Source organism: Phyllobates terribilis, unplaced genomic scaffold, assembly GCF_046119375.1.
Source record: "Phyllobates terribilis strain yellow unplaced genomic scaffold, ASM4611937v1 Scaffold_1__5_contigs__length_1240528914, whole genome shotgun sequence".
Lineage (NCBI taxonomy): Eukaryota > Metazoa > Chordata > Amphibia > Anura > Dendrobatidae > Phyllobates > Phyllobates terribilis.
Genome location: NW_027362761.1, coordinates 622,890,893 through 622,910,801, shown reverse-complemented (window position 1 = coordinate 622,910,801; position 19,909 = coordinate 622,890,893). Strand labels below are relative to the sequence as shown.

The 19,909-nt window shown below is 47.6% G+C and overlaps 1 protein-coding gene across 11 annotated transcripts in view; it reads right to left on the bottom strand.

The window, feature by feature from the left end:
* The window catches only part of TPM2 (tropomyosin 2), a 147,292-nt gene that overhangs the window by 37,159 nt on the left and 90,224 nt on the right, over positions 1 to 19,909 (bottom strand). For 4 of the 11 annotated variants that reach the window (XM_073684501.1, XM_073684519.1, XM_073684510.1 and 1 more), the window contains exon 1: positions 2,055 to 2,089. The exons of 4 other annotated variants lie outside the window; for them this stretch is intronic. In XM_073684501.1, the coding sequence (XP_073540602.1) occupies positions 2,055 to 2,074 (20 nt within the window). In that variant the 5' untranslated portion in view covers positions 2,075 to 2,089. 3 more of the 11 variants (XM_073684575.1, XM_073684588.1, XM_073684581.1) reach the window with 3 other exon arrangements.

The window sequence follows — 19,909 nt, the reverse complement described above, 5'->3', positions numbered from 1 at the left end:
ACACAGGAGAGCGCACCAGCAGAATAAGGAGAGTGTACAGAGACCGGTGACACAGGAGAGCGCACCAGCAGAATAAGGAGAGTGTGCAGAGACCGGTGACACAAGAGAGCGCACCAGTAGAATAAGGAGAGTGTACAGAGACCGGTGACACAGGAGAGCGCACCAGCAGAATAAGGAGAGCGTGCAGAGACCGGTGACACAGGAGAGCACACCAGGAGAATTAGTAGAGAGTACGAAGAAAGCACCTCTAGGCCATGCAATCATATACACCACGTGAGCACGCAGAGGTAGCAGAGCGATCCAGAGAAGATAATGTAGTAGATGTCACCTGCAGTCCTATGTAACACCACAGATAACACAGTGATATCTCTCTGAGTACAGATAATGTAGTAGATGTCACCTGCAGTCCTATGTAACACCACAGATAACACAGTGATAACTCTCTGAGTACAGATAATGTAGTAGATGTCACCTGCAGTCCTATGTAACACCACAGATAACACAGTGATAACTCTCTGAGTACAGATAATGTAATAAATGTCACCTGCAGTCCTATGTAACACCACAGATAACAGTGATAACTCTCTGAGTACAGATAATGTAGTAGATGTCACCTGCAGTCCTATGTAACACCACAGATAACACAGTGATAACTCTCTGAGTACAGATAATGTTATAGATGTCACGTGCAGTCCTATGTAACACCACAGATAGCAGTGATAACTCTCCGAGTACAGATAATGTAGTAGATGTCACCTGCAGTCCTATGCAACACCACAGATAACACAGTGATAACTCTCTGAGTACAGATAATGTTATAGATGTCACCTGCAGTCCTATGTAACACCACAGATAGCAGTGATAACTCTCCGAGTACAGATAATGTAGTAGATATCACCTGCAGTCCCATGTAACACCACAGATAACACAGTGATAACTCTCTGAGTACAAATAATGTAGTAGATGTCACCTGCAGTCCCATGTAACACCACAGATAACACAGTGATAACTCTCTGAGTACAGATAATGTAGTAGATGTCACCTGCAGTCCTATGTAACACCACAGATAACACAGTGATGACTCTCTGAGTACAGATAATGTAGTAGATATCACCTGCAGTCCTATGTAGCACCACAGATAACACAGTGATAACTCTCTGAGTACAGATAATGTAGTAGATATCACCTGCAGTCCTATGTAACACCACAGATAACACAGTGATAACTCTCTGAGTACAGATAATGTAGTAGATGTCACCTGCAGTCCTATGTAACACCACAGATAACACAGTGATGACTCTCTGAGTACAGATAATGTAGTAGATGTTATCACTATTATCTGTGGTGTTACATAGGACTGCAGGTGACACGTAATACATCATCTGTACTCAGAGTTACCTGTAATGTGGAGGTGCCTCACCAGGTGCCCCTCTCTCCTCCTCACCAGGTGCCCCCCTCTCCTCCTCCTCACCCCCCCTCACCAGATGCCCCTCTCTCCTCCTCACCAGGTGCCCCTCTCTCCTCCTCCTCACCCCCCCTCACCAGGTGCCCCTCTCTCCTCCTCACCAGGTGCCCCTCTCTCCTCCTCACCAGATACCCCTCTCTCCTCTTCCTCACCCCCCCCTCACCAGGTGTCCCTCTCTCCTCCTCACCCCCCCCTCACCAGGTGCCCCTCTCTCCTCCTCACCAGGTGCCCCTCTCTCCTCTTCCTCACCCCCCCTCACCAGGTGTCCCTCTCTCCTCCTCCTCACCCCCCCCTCACCAGGTGCCCCTCTCTCCTACTCACCAGGTACCCCTCTCTCCTCCTCCTCACTCCCCCACCAGGTGCCCCTCTCTCCTCCTCACCAGGTGCCCCTCTCTCCTCCTCACCAGGTGCCCCTCTCTCCTCTTCCTCACCCCCCCTCACCAGGTGTCCCTCTCTCCTCCTCCTCACCCCCCCTCACCAGGTGCCCCTCTCTCCTACTCACCAGGTACCCCTCTCTCCTCCTCCTCACTCCCCCACCAGGTGCCCCTCTCTCCTCCTCACCAGGTGCCCCTCTTTCCTCCTCACCCACCACCACCAGGTGCCCTTCATCGCTCCCCAGGTGCTGCCAGGCTGTACCTCATCTTGTGTCTCACCAGCAGCTGTAGTCATCAGAGCACATCTGTGTCCTCTCCGGGCTGCGATCTTCCTCCCTGATGTAATGACCAACCCAGTATCTTCCTCTCCACCCATCATCCTCCTTCTCAACCCCTCCCCTCCTGTACACTCCTTATAAGAGGAGTCACACAATTCCCATCATTCCATCTATAGACATAATGCACTCACTGAATATCCGTTAACTCCCTGGCAATAGAGTCGTGCCCTAGTCAGGCTGAGGACTCCACAGTCACATGAGGGGATTATAAGAATTATAAAGTGTGAATCCCCTGCGCCCCACTAATGTGTGCCTTCCCTGCGCCCCACTAATGTGTGCCTTCCCTGCGCTCCACTAATGTATGCCTACCCTGCGCCCCACTAATGTGTGCCTTCCCTGCGCTCCACTAATGTGTGCCTTCCCTGCGCTCCACTAATGTGTGCCTTCCCTGCGCTCCACTAATGTGTGCCTTCCCTGCGCTCAACTAATGTGTGCCTTCCCTGCGCTCCACTAATGTGTGCCTTCCCTGCGCTCAACTAATGTGTGCCTTCCCTGCGCTCCACTAATGTGTGCCTTCCCTGCGCCCCACTAATGTGTGCCTTCCCTGCGCTCAACTAATGTGTGCCTTCCCTGAGCTCCACTAATGTGTGCCTACCCTGCGCCCCACTAATGTGTGCCTTCCCTGCGCTCCCCTAATGTGTGCCTTCCCTGAGCTCCACTAATGTGTGCCTACCCTGCGCCCCGTTAATGTGTGCCTTCCCTGCGCTCCACTAATGTGTGCCTTCCCTGAGCTCCACTAATGTGTGCCTACCCTGCGCCCCACTAATGTGTGCCTTCCCTGCGCTCCACTAATGTGTGCCTTCCCTGCGCTCCACTAATGTGTGCCTTCCCTGCGCTCCACTAATGTGTGCCTTCCCTGCACTCCACTAATGTGTGCCTTCCCTGCGCTCCACTAATGTGTGGCTTCCCTGCGCTCCACTAATGTGTGCCTTCCCTGCGCTCCACTAATGTGTGCCTTCCCTGCGCTCCACTAATGTGTGCATTCCCTGCGCTCCACTAATGTGTGCCTTCCCTGCTCCCCACTAATGTGTGCCTTCCCTGCGCTCCACTAATGTGTGCCTTCCATGCGCTCCACTAATGTGTGCCTTCCCTGCGCTCAACTAATGTGTGCCTTCCCTGCGCTCCACTAATGTGTGCCTTCCCTGTGCCCCACTAATGTGTGCCTTCCCTGCGCTCCACTAATGGTGCCTTCCCTGCGTTCCACTAATGTGTGCCTTCCGTGAGCTCTACTAATGTGTGCCTTCCCTGCGCACCACTAATGTGTGCCTTCCCTGCGCACCACTAATGTGTGCCTTCCCTGCGCTCCACTAATGTGTGCCTTCCCTGCGCTCAACTAATATGTGCCTTCCCTGCGCTCCACTAATGTGTGCCTTCCCTGCGCCCCACTAATGTGTGCCTTCCCTGCGCACCACTAATGTGTGCCTTCCCTGCACGCCACTAATGTGTGCCTTTCCTGCGCTCCACTAATGTGTGCCTTCTCTGCGCCCCACTAATGTGTGCCTTCCCTGCGCTCCACTAATATGTGCCTTCCCTGCGCTCCACTAATGTGTGCCTTCCCTGCGCTCCACTAATGTGTGCCTTCCCTGCGCTCCACTAATGTGTGCCTTCCCGGCGCTTCACTAATGTGTACCTTCCCTGCGCTCAACTAATGTGTGCCTTCCCTGCGCCCCACTAATGTGTGACTTCCCTGCGCTCCACTAATGTGTGCCTACCCTGCGCCCCACTAATGTGTGCCTTCCCTGCACTCCACTAATGTGTGCCTTCCCTGCGCTCCACTAATGTGTGCCTTCCCTGCGCTCCACTAATGTGTACCTTCCCTGCGCTCCACTAATGTGTGCCTTCCCTGCGCTCCACTAATGTGTGCCTTCCCTGCGCTCCACTAATGTGTGCCTTTCCTGCTCCCCACTAATGTGTGCCTTCCCTCCGCTCCACTAATGTGTGCCTTCCCTGCGCTCCACTAATGTGTGTATTTCTTCCATTTTCAAAACACCTGATGAGTATGATATAGAGGGGTGATATCAGTGAGGGGAGATGGTATAATACAGGGGGTGATATCAGTGAGGGGAGATGGTATAATACAGGGGGTGATATCAGTGAGGGGAGACGGTATAATACAGGGGGTGATATCAATGAGGGGAGATGGTATAATATAGGGGGGTGATATCAGTGAGGGGAGATGGTATAATACAGGGGGGTGATATCAGTGAGGGGAGATGGTATAATACAGGAGGATGATATCAGTGAGGGGAGATGGTATAATACAGGGGGTGATATCAATGAAAGGAGATGGTATAATACAGGGGGGTGATATCAGTGAGGGGAGATGGTATAATACAGGGGGGTGATATCAGTGAGGTGAGATGGTATAATACAGGGGGTGATATCAGTGAGGGGAGATGGTATAATACAGGAGGTGATATCAGTGAGGGGAGATGGTATAATACAGGGGGTGATATCAGTGAGAGTAGATGGGATAATACAGGGGGTGATATCAGTGAGGGAAGATGGTATAATACAGGGGGCGATATCAGTGAGGGGAGATGGTATAATACAGGGGGCGATATCAGTGAGGGGAGATGTTATAATACAGGGGGCGATATCAGTGAGGGGAGATGGGATAATACAGGGGGTGATATCAGTGAGGGGAGATGGTATAATACAGGGGGGTGATATCAGTGAGGGGAGATGGTATAATACAGGGGGTGATATCAGTGAGGGGAGATGGTATAATACAGGGGGTGATATCAATGAGGGGAGATGGTATAATACAGGGGGTGATATCAGTGAGGGGAGATGGTATAATACAGGGGGTGATATCAGTGAGGGGAGATGGTATAATACAGGGGGTGATATCAGTGAGGGGAGATGGTATAATACAGTGGGTGATATCAGTGAGGGGAGATGGTATAATACAGGGGGTGATATCAGTGAGGGGAGATGGTATAATACAGGGGGTGATATCAGTGAGGGGAGATGGTATAATACAGGGGGTGATATCAGTGAGGGGAGATGGTATAATACAGGGGGTGATATCAGTGAGGGGAGATGGTATAATACAGGGGGTGATATCAGTGAGGGGAGATGGTATAATACAGGGGGTGATATCAGTGAGGGGGGATGGTATAATACAGGGGGTGATATCAGAGAGGGGAGATGGTATAATACAGGGGGTGATATCAGTGAGGGGAGATGGTATAATACAGGGGGGTGATATCAGTGAGGGGAGATGGTATAATACAGGGGGTGATATAAGTGAGGGGAGATGGTATAATACAGGGGGTGATATCAGTGAGGGGAGATGGTATAATACAGGGGGGTGATAGGAGATAGTATAATACAGGGGGGTGATAGGAGATAGTATAATACAGGGTGGTAATATCAGTGAGGGGAGATGGTATAATACAGGGGGTGATATTAGTGAGGGGAGATGGTATAATACAGGTGGTGATATCAGTGAGGGGAGATGGTATAATACAGGGGGGTGATATCAGTGAGGGGAGATGGTATAATACAGGGGGGTGATATCAGTGAGGGGAAATGGTATTATACAGGGGGTGATATCAGTGAGGGGAGATGGTATAATACAGGGGGTGATATCAGTGAGGGGAGATGGTATAATACAGGGGGGGTGATAACAGTGAGGGGAGATGGTATAATACAGGGGGGTGATAGGAGATAGTATAATAAAGGGGGGGTGATATCAGTGAGGGGAGATGGTATAATACAGGGGGGTGATATCAGTGAGGGGAGATGGTATAATACAGGGGGTGATATCAGTGAGGGGAGATGGTATAATACAGGGGGTGATATCAGTGAGGGGAGATGGAATAATACCGGGGGTGATATCAGTGAGGGTAGATGGTATAATACAGGGGGGTGATAGGAGATGGTATAATACAGGGGGTGATATCAGTGAGGGGAGATGGTATAATACAGGTGGGTGATATCAGTGAGGGGAGATGGTATAATACAGGGGGGTGATATCAGTGAGGGGAGATGGTATAATACAGGGGGTGATATCAGTGAGGGGAGATGGTATAATACAGGGGGTGATATCAGTGAGGGGAGATGGTATAATTCAGGGGGGTGATATCAGTGAGGGGAGATGGTATAATACAGGGGGGTGATATCAGTGAGGGGAGATGGTATAATACAGGGGGGTGATATCAGTGAGGGGAGATAGTATAATACAGGAGGTGATATCAGTGAGGGGAGATGGTATAATACAGGGGGTGATATCAGTGAGGGGAGATAGTATAATACAGGGGGTGATATCAGTGAGGGGAGATGGTATAATACAGGGGGGTGATATCAGTGAGGAGAGATGGTATAATACAGGGGGTGATATCACTGAGGGGAGATGGTATAATACAGGGGGGTGATATCAGTGAGGGGAGATGGTATAATACAGGAGGTGATATCAGTGAAGGGAGATGGTATAATACAGGGGGTGATATCAGTGAGGGGAGATGGTATAACACAAGGGGTGATATCAGTGAGGGGAGATGGTATAATACAGGGGGCGATATCAGTGAGGGGAGATGGTATAATACAGGGGGCGATATCAGTGAAGGGAGATGGCATAATACAGGGGGCGATATCAGTGAGGGGAGATGGGATAATACAGGTGGTGATATCAGTGTGGGGAGATGGTATAATAAGGGGGGTGATATCAGTGAGGGGAGATGGTATAATACAGGGGGTGATATCAGTGAGGGGAGATGGTATAATACAGGGGGGGTGATATCAGTGAGGGGAGATGGTATAATACAGGGGGTGATATCAATGAGAGGAGATGGTATAATACAGGGGGGTGATATCAGTGAGGGGAGATGGTATAATACAGGGGGGTGATATCAGTGAGGGGAGATGGTATAATACAGGGGGTGATATCAGTGAGGGGAGATGGTATAATACAAGGGGTGATATCAGTGAGAGGAGATGGTATAATACAGGGGGGGTGATATCAGTGAGGGGAGATGGTATAATACAGGGGGTGATATCAGTGAGGGGAGATGGTATAATACAGGGGGTGATATCAATGAGGGGAGATGGTATAATATAGGGGGTGATATCAGTGAGGGGAGATGGTATAATACAGGGGGGTGATATCAGTGAGGGGAGATGGTATAATACAGGGGGGTGATATCAGTGAGGGGAGATGGTATAATACAGGGGGGTGATATCAGTGAGGGGAGATGGTATAATACAGGGGGTGATATCAGTGAGGGGAGATGGTATAATACAGGGGGTGATATCAGTGAGGGGAGATGGTATAATACAGGGGGGTGATAGGAGATAGTATAATACAGGGGGGTGATAGGAGATAGTATAATACAGGGTGGTGATATCAGTGAGGGGAGATGGTATAATACAGGGGGTGATATCAGTGAGGGGAGATGGTATAATACAGGGGGTGATATCAGTGAGGGGAGATGGTATAACACAGGGGGGTGATATCAGTGAGGGGAGATGGTATAATACAGGGGGTGATATCAGTGAGGTGAGATGGTATAATACAGGGGGTGATATCAGTGAGGGGAGATGGTATAATACAGGGGGGTGATATCAGTGAGGGGAGATAGTATAATACAAGGGGGTGATAGGAGATAGTATAATACAGGGGGGGTGATATCAGTGAGGGGAGATGGTATAATACAGGGGGGTGATATCAGTGAGGGGAGATGGTATAATACAGGGGGTGATATCAGTGAGGGGAGATGGTATAAAAAGGGGTGATATCAGTGAGGGGAGATGGTATAATACAGGGGGTGATATCAGTGAGGGGAGATGGTATAATACAGGGGGTGATATCAGTGAGGGGAGATGGTATAATACAGGAGGTGATATCAGTGAGGGGAGATGGTATAATACAGGGGGTGATATCAGTGAGGTGAGATGGTATAATACAGGGGGTGATATCAGTGAGGGGAGATGGTATAATACAGGGGGGTGATATCAGTGAGGGGAGATAGTATAATACAGGGGGGTGATAGGAGATAGTATAATACAGGGGGGGTGATATCAGTGAGGGGAGATGGTATAATACCGGGGGGTGATATCAGTGAGGGTAGATGGTATAATACAGGGGGTGATATCAGTGAGGGGAGATGGTATAATACAGGGGGTGATATCAGTGAGGGGAGATGGTATAAAAAGGCGTGATATCAGTGAGGGGAGATGGTATAATACAGGGGGTGATATCAGTGAGGGGAGATGGTATAATACAGGGGGTGATATCAGTGAGGGAAGATAGTATAATACAGGGGGTGATATCAGTGAGGGGAGATGGTATAATACAGGGGGTGATATCAGTGAGGGGAGATGGTATAATACAGGGGGTGATATCAGTGAGGGGAGATGGTATAATACAGGGGGTGATAGGAGATTGTTATGTTCTGCTACCAGAGCTAAGGAAAGAGAGGAGATCTGTCCCTACGATAGAACTCAGCTGAATCCCTACGATGTAACAGGGAACCTGATCCTGCGATCAGACCTGCTAAAGTCCTAAGCTAGTCTGTACGGAGACCTATAGATGTGGGGAAGGAATCCCTACAAGTACTAAGGACTGGGAGGAATATGGGACACCTCCTAACAGAAATAGTAGCAGACAGACGAACAAGCAAAATATATAGAACATAGAGGTCCGTAGACCAAGCAAACTAACAGAGTAAGATACAGAGCAAAGGCTAGCTAGAAAGTAGTAATACAATGAAGTCCAGCAAAGCCAGAAGGGCGGAGCAGGCTTAAATAGGCCAACAAGGTCATGTGACCAGCAAAGGAAAAAAAACCTAAGAGCAAGGTTCTAACAGTACCCCCCCTTCTAAGAGGATCCTCCGGATCCCCTAGGACCAGGCTTATCAGGAAATCTCCTGTGAAACGCTCTGATAAGTCTGGACGCGGAAACATCATCTGACCTCACCCAAGAGTTATCCTCGGGTCCGAAACCTTTCCAGGCCACAAGATACTGCAAACTACCTCTATACAGTCTAGAGTTAAGGATGCGAGAAATTTCATATTCCCCGTCCTCCACCACCGGAGGAACAAAGGCAGAGGCGTCACAATCCGACACAACAGCTTTTTTCAACAGAGAGACATGAAATACCGGATTAATTCTCCAGGAGGTAGGAACCTCCAACCTAACAGCAGATTGGTTGACAACCTGAAGCACCTTAAAGGGCCCTACAAACTTGGGACCCAATTTCTTAGAAGGAATCCTCAACCGCAGATTCCTAGAGGACAACCAAACCATGTCACCAACAGCGAACAAAACCTCCTGTCGTTTCCTATCAAAGTAGTCCTTAGATTTTCTGTTGGCCTCCTGAAGATTACTACCACGCACATCCGTCCAAACTCTCTCCAAATCACCGGAAAAATTCTCCTCCTCAGGCACGGCAGATCCCAACTTGGAGAACGACCCAAACGACGGATGTCTCCCAGAACAACAAAAAAAAGGCGAACAACCAGCAGAAGAAGATGTATGATTGTTCAGAGCAAATTCAGCAAGTGGCAGAAACTCAGACCACCCCTCTTGATTGTCTGCCACAAAACAACACAAGAACTGCTCAAAATCCTGGTTTTTCCTTTCTGTCTGGCCATTAGATTCAGGATGATATCCGGACGAGAACGATAAATGAACTCCCAACCTATCACAAAAGGCACGCCAAAAACGAGCCACGAACTGAGGACCCCTATCAGAAACAATGTCAGTAGGAACGCCATGAAGTCTGACAATTTCCTTGACAAAGGCCTTAGCGAGAGTTTTAGCGCAGGGCAGTTTGACAAAGGGAACCAAGTGACACATCTTGCTAAAACGGTCCACGACCACCCAGATGACAGTAAAACCCTCAGAGGGGGGAAGGTCAGTTATAAAGTCCATAGCCAAATGTGTCCAAGGAGCACTGGGAACCTCCAAAGGACAAAGCAACCCCGCAGCAGGAGTATGTGAGGACTTAGATCTAGCACATATAGTACATTGACGCACCCACTTAATGACTTCCCTCTGCCATCCAGGCCACCAAAAACTGCGACCCACCAGTCTCTTGGTCTCAGAGATTCCGGGATGACCTGCCAACCGAGATTCGTGACACTCAACAAACAAATCTCTCCTAAAGGTCCCAGGCACAAACAACCTCCCATGAGGAGTGTTAGATGGGGCATTCTCCTGTGCTTTAAGAATCTCATTTTCCAAAACGGAGTCCAAAGCAGCTATCACAACACCTTCTTGTAAAATGTTCTCCTCTTTCTCAGCACCGACTATGGGAGAAAAACTGCGAGACAAGGCATCCGCCTTAACATTCTTAGTACCAGGGATGTAAGTAACGGAGAAATTAAACCGCGAGAAAAACAGTGCCCACCTAGCCTGACGGGCATTCAGGCGCTTGGCAGCATCAAGATATATCAGATTTTTATGATCCGTAAGAACCTGAACGGGAAATTCCGCACCTTCCAAGAGGTGACGCCAGTGTTCAAATGCGAGTTTAATAGCCAATAATTCCCGATTACCAATATCGTAATTCAGTTCAGTCTCCGAAAATTTTTTTGAAAAAAAGGCACAGGGATGTAATCCATCCCCGTTATCCTGAGACAATACTGCGCCAACCCCCACAGAGGAAGCATCAACCTCAACCAAAAACGGCCTAGTAACATCAGGCTGCATAAGGATGGGAGCAGAGGTGAACCTCTCCTTGAGATACACAAAAGCTTCAATGGCCTCAGAAGACCACTGAACCGCATCAGCACCTTTCCTGGTGAGATCAGTCAGAGGTTTGACAATACTAGAAAATTTTTTTATGAATTTTCTGTAATAATTGGCGAAACCCAAAAACCTCTGTATCGATTTCAAACCAATAGGCCTAGGCCATTCCTGCACAGCCTGAACCTTAACCGGATCCATCTCAAAACCTTCACTGGAGATAATGTAGCCCAAAAAACTAATTCTCTGTACAGCGAACTCACATTTCTCCAGCTTAGCAAAAAGCGAATTGTCCATTAATAACTGTAATACCTCACGTACGCTCCGCCAATGAGACTCCAGATCCGGCGAATAAATCAAAATGTCATCCAAATACAGAACCACATTTTTGCCGATCAAAGGTCTAAGGATGTCATTAATCAGATTCTGAAAAAATGCAGGAGCATTAGTAAGACCAAAAGGCATAACCAGATTCTCAAAATGACCCACAGGAGTGTTAAAAGCAGTCTTCCATTTGTCACCCTCCTTCATGCGCAACAGATTGTATGCCCCCTTAAGGTCAATTTTAGAGAACCACTTGGCCCCCACTAACTGGTTAAACAGATCAGGAATCAATGGCAGTGGGTAAGGATTGCGTACAGTAATTTTGTTAATCTCACGAAAATCCAAACAAGGACGTAAACCGCCGTCCTTTTTTTTTACAAAAAAAAATCCAACCGCCACAGGAGACTTAGAAGGCCTAATGTGACCGGCGGCCAAACTTGTCTGTATGTATTCCTCCAAAGCCTTCCTCTCAGGAATAGTAAGGTTAAATAAACGACTTTTAGGAAGAGTCGCTCCAGGGACAAATTCAATAGAACAATCATAGTCTCTATGGGGAGGCAAAACCTGCGATTCCTTCTCAGAAAAAACTCTCCAAAAATCCTGAATAGGAACAGGCAATTCTCCCCTATCCAAAGCTGCAATACGCCCGTTACAACACTTGTCATAACATTTATGGCTCCAGGATTTAATTTCACTGGCAGACCAATCCAGTACAGGATTGTGCAATTTTAACCAGGGCAATCCCAATATTACTGGAGAAGGCAGGTTATTCAAGACTACCAAATCCAATTTCTCATGGTGAACACCATTAATAGTGAGAGGAAATTCACAGACCTTGAGAGTAATATTCTTTAAAGGGGAACCATCCACAGAAACCACAGCAATGGGGGATGATAAAGGTTCGGGTTTTAAATTGAGTCTTTCCAAGAATCCCCCATCAATTACATTCAAAGTAGACCCACGACGGAAATGAGTACAATATTTTTCCACATTACCTGATCCCTGTTTCAAACGTCTCAACTCAGTCTCAGCTGATGCAACACGGTCAGGATCATCATATAATAGTCCCAAAGCAGAAAAAAAACTATCCACTGATCTGAAGCATGTATCACTAGGTTGCAAAGAAAAGGCCCACTCCTGAGGCTCTTTGCGCAAAAGTGACATTATGAACCCTATGCGCTGGGATTCATCCCCAGAGGACTTGGGTCTCAAACGAAAATACAATAAGCAAGCATTTTTAAATGAAAAAAATTCTCGATGTTCACCAAAAAATAAATCCGGCAAACATACCTTAGGCTCCAAGAAATGTGCTCCAGGACAGTTACTCACGTGCTGACGGAGCTCGGCCACCTCCAGAGAGAGTCCCTGCAGGCAATGAGCCAAATCCTGAACCGACACCATGATGGAACAGAAAAATCTTTCCTTAGAGAATTTGCAGGCTGGACTTACTGTTATGTTCTGCTACCAGAGCTAAGGAAAGAGAGGAGATCTGTCCCTACGATAGAACTCAGCTGAATCCCTACGATGTAACAGGGAACCTGATCCTGCGATCAGACCTGCTAAAGTCCTAAGCTAGTCTGTACGGAGACCTATAGATGTGGGGAAGGAATCCCCACAAGTACTAAGGACTGGGAGGAATATGGGACACCTCCTAACAGAAATAGTAGCAGACAGACGAACAAACAAAATATATAGAACATAGAGGTCCGTAAACCAAGCAAACTAACAGAGTAAGATACAGAGCACAGGCTAGCTAGAAAGTAGTAATACAATGAAGTCCAGCAAAGCCAGAAGGGCGGAGCAGGATTAAATAGGCCAACAAGGTCATGTGACCAGCAAAGGAAAAAAAACCTAAGAGCAAGGTTCTAACAGAGATAGTATAATACAGGGGGGTGATAGGAGATAGTATAATACAGGGTGGTGATATCAGTGAGGGGAGATGGTATAATACAGGGGGTGATATCAGTGAGGGGAGATGGTATAATACAGGGTGATATCAGTGAGGGGAGATGGTATAACACAGGGGGGTGATATCAGTGAGGGGAGATGGTATAATACAGGGGGTGATATCAGTGAGGGGAGATGGTATAATACAGGGGGTGATATCAGTGAGGGGAGATGGTATAATACAGGGGGGGTGATATCAGTGAGGGGAGATGGTATAATACAGGTGGGTGATAGGAGATAGTATAATACAGGGGGAGTTATATCAGTGAGGGGAGATGGTATAATACAGGGGGGTGATATCAGTGAGGGGAGATGGTATAATACAGGGGGTGATATCAGTGAGGGGAGATGGTATAATACAGGGGGTGATATCAGTGAGGGGAGATGGTATAATACAGGGGGTGATATCAGTGAGGGTAGATGGTATAATTCAGGGGGGAGATATCAGTGAGGGGAGATAGTATAATACAGGGGGTGATATCAGTGAGGGGAGATGGTATAATACAGGGGGGTGATATCAGTGAGGGGAGATGGTATAATACAGGGGGGGTGATATCAGTGAGGGGAGATGGTATAATACAGGGGGTGATATCAGTGAGGGGAGATGGTATAATACAGGGGGTGATATCAATGAGGGGAGATGGTATAATACAGGGGGTGATATCAGTGAGGGGAGATGGTATAATACAGGGGGGTGATATCAGTGAGGGGAGATGGTATAATACAGGGGGGTGATATCAGTGAGGGGAGATGGTATAATACAGGGGGGTGATATCAGTGAGGGGAGATGGTATAATACAGGGGGTGGTATCAGTGAGGGGAGATGGTATAATACAGGGGGTGATATCAGTGAGGGGAGATGGTATAATACAGGGGGGTGATATCAGTGAGGGGAGATGGTATAATACAGGGGGTGATATAAGTGAGGGGAGATGGTATAATACAGGGGGTGATATCAGTGAGGGGAGATGGTATAATACAGGGGGGTGATAGGAGATAGTATAATACAGGGGGGTGATAGGAGATAGTATAATACAGGGTGGTAATATCAGTGAGGGGAGATGGTATAATACAGGGGGTGATATTAGTGAGGGGAGATGGTATAATACAGGTGGTGATATCAGTGAGGGGAGATGGTATAATACAGGGGGGTGATATCAGTGAGGGGAGATGGTATAATACAGGGGGGTGATATCAGTGAGGGGAAATGGTATTATACAGGGGGTGATATCAGTGAGGGGAGATGGTATAATACAGGGGGTGATATCAGTGAGGGGAGATGGTATAATACAGGGGGGGTGATAACAGTGAGGGGAGATGGTATAATACAGGGGGGTGATAGGAGATAGTATAATAAAGGGGGGGTGATATCAGTGAGGGGAGATGGTATAATACAGGGGGGTGATATCAGTGAGGGGAGATGGTATAATACAGGGGGTGATATCAGTGAGGGGAGATGGTATAATACAGGGGGTGATATCAGTGAGGGGAGATGGAATAATACCGGGGGTGATATCAGTGAGGGTAGATGGTATAATACAGGGGGGTGATAGGAGATGGTATAATACAGGGGGTGATATCAGTGAGGGGAGATGGTATAATACAGGTGGGTGATATCAGTGAGGGGAGATGGTATAATACAGGGGGGTGATATCAGTGAGGGGAGATGGTATAATACAGGGGGTGATATCAGTGAGGGGAGATGGTATAATACAGGGGGTGATATCAGTGAGGGGAGATGGTATAATTCAGGGGGGTGATATCAGTGAGGGGAGATGGTATAATACAGGGGGGTGATATCAGTGAGGGGAGATGGTATAATACAGGGGGGTGATATCAGTGAGGGGAGATAGTATAATACAGGAGGTGATATCAGTGAGGGGAGATGGTATAATACAGGGGGTGATATCAGTGAGGGGAGATAGTATAATACAGGGGGTGATATCAGTGAGGGGAGATGGTATAATACAGGGGGGTGATATCAGTGAGGAGAGATGGTATAATACAGGGGGTGATATCACTGAGGGGAGATGGTATAATACAGGGGGGTGATATCAGTGAGGGGAGATGGTATAATACAGGAGGTGATATCAGTGAAGGGAGATGGTATAATACAGGGGGTGATATCAGTGAGGGGAGATGGTATAACACAAGGGGTGATATCAGTGAGGGGAGATGGTATAATACAGGGGGCGATATCAGTGAGGGGAGATGGTATAATACAGGGGGCGATATCAGTGAAGGGAGATGGCATAATACAGGGGGCGATATCAGTGAGGGGAGATGGGATAATACAGGTGGTGATATCAGTGTGGGGAGATGGTATAATAAGGGGGGTGATATCAGTGAGGGGAGATGGTATAATACAGGGGGTGATATCAGTGAGGGGAGATGGTATAATACAGGGGGGGTGATATCAGTGAGGGGAGATGGTATAATACAGGGGGTGATATCAATGAGAGGAGATGGTATAATACAGGGGGGTGATATCAGTGAGGGGAGATGGTATAATACAGGGGGGTGATATCAGTGAGGGGAGATGGTATAATACAGGGGGTGATATCAGTGAGGGGAGATGGTATAATACAAGGGGTGATATCAGTGAGAGGAGATGGTATAATACAGGGGGGGTGATATCAGTGAGGGGAGATGGTATAATACAGGGGGTGATATCAGTGAGGGGAGATGGTATAATACAGGGGGTGATATCAATGAGGGGAGATGGTATAATATAGGGGGTGATATCAGTGAGGGGAGATGGTATAATACAGGGGGGTGATATCAGTGAGGGGAGATGGTATAATACAGGGGGGTGATATCAGTGAGGGGAGATGGTATAATACAGGGGGTGATATAAGTGAGGGGAGATGGTATAATACAGGGGGTGATATCAGTGAGGGGAGATGGTATAATACAGGGGGGTGATAGGAGATAGTATAATACAGGGGGGTGATAGGAGATAGTATAATACAGGGTGGTAATATCAGTGAGGGGAGATGGTATAATACAGGGGGTGATATTAGTGAGGGGAGATGGTATAATACAGGTGGTGATATCAGTGAGGGGAGATGGTATAATACAGGGGGGTGATATCAGTGAGGGGAGATGGTATAATACAGGGGGGTGATATCAGTGAGGGGAAATGGTATTATACAGGGGGTGATATCAGTGAGGGGAGATGGTATAATACAGGGGGTGATATCAGTGAGGGGAGATGGTATAATACAGGGGGGGTGATAACAGTGAGGGGAGATGGTATAATACAGGGGGGTGATAGGAGATAGTATAATAAAGGGGGGGTGATATCAGTGAGGGGAGATGGTATAATACAGGGGGGTGATATCAGTGAGGGGAGATGGTATAATACAGGGGGTGATATCAGTGAGGGGAGATGGTATAATACAGGGGGTGATATCAGTGAGGGGAGATGGAATAATACCGGGGGTGATATCAGTGAGGGTAGATGGTATAATACAGGGGGGTGATAGGAGATGGTATAATACAGGGGGTGATATCAGTGAGGGGAGATGGTATAATACAGGTGGGTGATATCAGTGAGGGGAGATGGTATAATACAGGGGGGTGATATCAGTGAGGGGAGATGGTATAATACAGGGGGTGATATCAGTGAGGGGAGATGGTATAATACAGGGGGTGATATCAGTGAGGGGAGATGGTATAATTCAGGGGGGTGATATCAGTGAGGGGAGATGGTATAATACAGGGGGGTGATATCAGTGAGGGGAGATGGTATAATACAGGGGGGTGATATCAGTGAGGGGAGATAGTATAATACAGGAGGTGATATCAGTGAGGGGAGATGGTATAATACAGGGGGTGATATCAGTGAGGGGAGATAGTATAATACAGGGGGTGATATCAGTGAGGGGAGATGGTATAATACAGGGGGGTGATATCAGTGAGGAGAGATGGTATAATACAGGGGGTGATATCACTGAGGGGAGATGGTATAATACAGGGGGGTGATATCAGTGAGGGGAGATGGTATAATACAGGAGGTGATATCAGTGAAGGGAGATGGTATAATACAGGGGGTGATATCAGTGAGGGGAGATGGTATAACACAAGGGGTGATATCAGTGAGGGGAGATGGTATAATACAGGGGGCGATATCAGTGAGGGGAGATGGTATAATACAGGGGGCGATATCAGTGAAGGGAGATGGCATAATACAGGGGGCGATATCAGTGAGGGGAGATGGGATAATACAGGTGGTGATATCAGTGTGGGGAGATGGTATAATAAGGGGGGTGATATCAGTGAGGGGAGATGGTATAATACAGGGGGTGATATCAGTGAGGGGAGATGGTATAATACAGGGGGGGTGATATCAGTGAGGGGAGATGGTATAATACAGGGGGTGATATCAATGAGAGGAGATGGTATAATACAGGGGGGTGATATCAGTGAGGGGAGATGGTATAATACAGGGGGGTGATATCAGTGAGGGGAGATGGTATAATACAGGGGGTGATATCAGTGAGGGGAGATGGTATAATACAAGGGGTGATATCAGTGAGAGGAGATGGTATAATACAGGGGGGGTGATATCAGTGAGGGGAGATGGTATAATACAGGGGGTGATATCAGTGAGGGGAGATGGTATAATACAGGGGGTGATATCAATGAGGGGAGATGGTATAATATAGGGGGTGATATCAGTGAGGGGAGATGGTATAATACAGGGGGGTGATATCAGTGAGGGGAGATGGTATAATACAGGGGGGTGATATCAGTGAGGGGAGATGGTATAATACAGGGGGGTGATATCAGTGAGGGGAGATGGTATAATACAGGGGGTGATATCAGTGAGGGGAGATGGTATAATACAGGGGGTGATATCAGTGAGGGGAGATGGTATAATACAGGGGGGTGATAGGAGATAGTATAATACAGGGGGGTGATAGGAGATAGTATAATACAGGGTGGTGATATCAGTGAGGGGAGATGGTATAATACAGGGGGTGATATCAGTGAGGGGAGATGGTATAATACAGGGGGTGATATCAGTGAGGGGAGATGGTATAACACAGGGGGGTGATATCAGTGAGGGGAGATGGTATAATACAGGGGGTGATATCAGTGAGGTGAGATGGTATAATACAGGGGGTGATATCAGTGAGGGGAGATGGTATAATACAGGGGGGTGATATCAGTGAGGGGAGATAGTATAATACAAGGGGGTGATAGGAGATAGTATAATACAGGGGGGGTGATATCAGTGAGGGGAGATGGTATAATACAGGGGGGTGATATCAGTGAGGGGAGATGGTATAATACAGGGGGTGATATCAGTGAGGGGAGATGGTATAAAAAGGGGTGATATCAGTGAGGGGAGATGGTATAATACAGGGGGTGATATCAGTGAGGGGAGATGGTATAATACAGGGGGTGATATCAGTGAGGGGAGATGGTATAATACAGGAGGTGATATCAGTGAGGGGAGATGGTATAATACAGGGGGTGATATCAGTGAGGTGAGATGGTATAATACAGGGGGTGATATCAGTGAGGGGAGATGGTATAATACAGGGGGGTGATATCAGTGAGGGGAGATAGTATAATACAGGGGGGTGATAGGAGATAGTATAATACAGGGGGGGTGATATCAGTGAGGGGAGATGGTATAATACCGGGGGGTGATATCAGTGAGGGTAGATGGTATAATACAGGGGGTGATATCAGTGAGGGGAGATGGTATAATACAGGGGGTGATATCAGTGAGGGGAGATGGTATAAAAAGGCGTGATATCAGTGAGGGGAGATGGTATAATACAGGGGGTGATATCAGTGAGGGGAGATGGTATAATACAGGGGGTGATATCAGTGAGGGAAGATAGTATAATACAGGGGGTGATATCAGTGAGGGGAGATGGTATAATACAGGGGGTGATATCAGTGAGGGGAGATGGTATAATACAGGGGGTGATATCAGTGAGGGGAGATGGTATAATACAGGGGGGTGATAGGAGATTGTTATGTTCTGCTACCAGAGCTAAGGAAAGAGAGGAGATCTGTCCCTACGATAGAACTCAGCTGAATCCCTACGATGTAACAGGGAACCTGATCCTGCGATCAGACCTGCTAAAGTCCTAAGCTAGTCTGTACGGAGACCTATAGATGTGGGGAAGGAATCCCTACAAGTACTAAGGACTGGGAGGAATATGGGACACCTCCTAACAGAAATAGTAGCAGACAGACGAACAAGCAAAATATATAGAACATAGAGGTCCGTAGACCAAGCAAACTAACAGAGTAAGATACAGAGCAAAGGCTAGCTAGAAAGTAGTAATACAATGAAGTCCAGCAAAGCCAGAAGGGCGGAGCAGGCTTAAATAGGCCAACAAGGTCATGTGACCAGCAAAGGAAAAAAAACCTAAGAGCAAGGTTCTAACAGTACCCCCCCTTCTAAGAGGATCCTCCGGATCCCCTAGGACCAGGCTTATCAGGAAATCTCCTGTGAAACGCTCTGATAAGTCTGGACGCGGAAACATCATCTGACCTCACCCAAGAGTTATCCTCGGGTCCGAAACCTTTCCAGGCCACAAGATACTGCAAACTACCTCTATACAGTCTAGAGTTAAGGATGAGAGAAATTTCATATTCCCCGTCCTCCACCACCGGAGGAACAAAGGCAGAGGCGTCACAATCCGACACAACAGCTTTTTTCAACAGAGAGACATGAAATACCGGATTAATTCTCCAGGAGGTAGGAACCTCCAACCTAACAGCAGATTGGTTGACA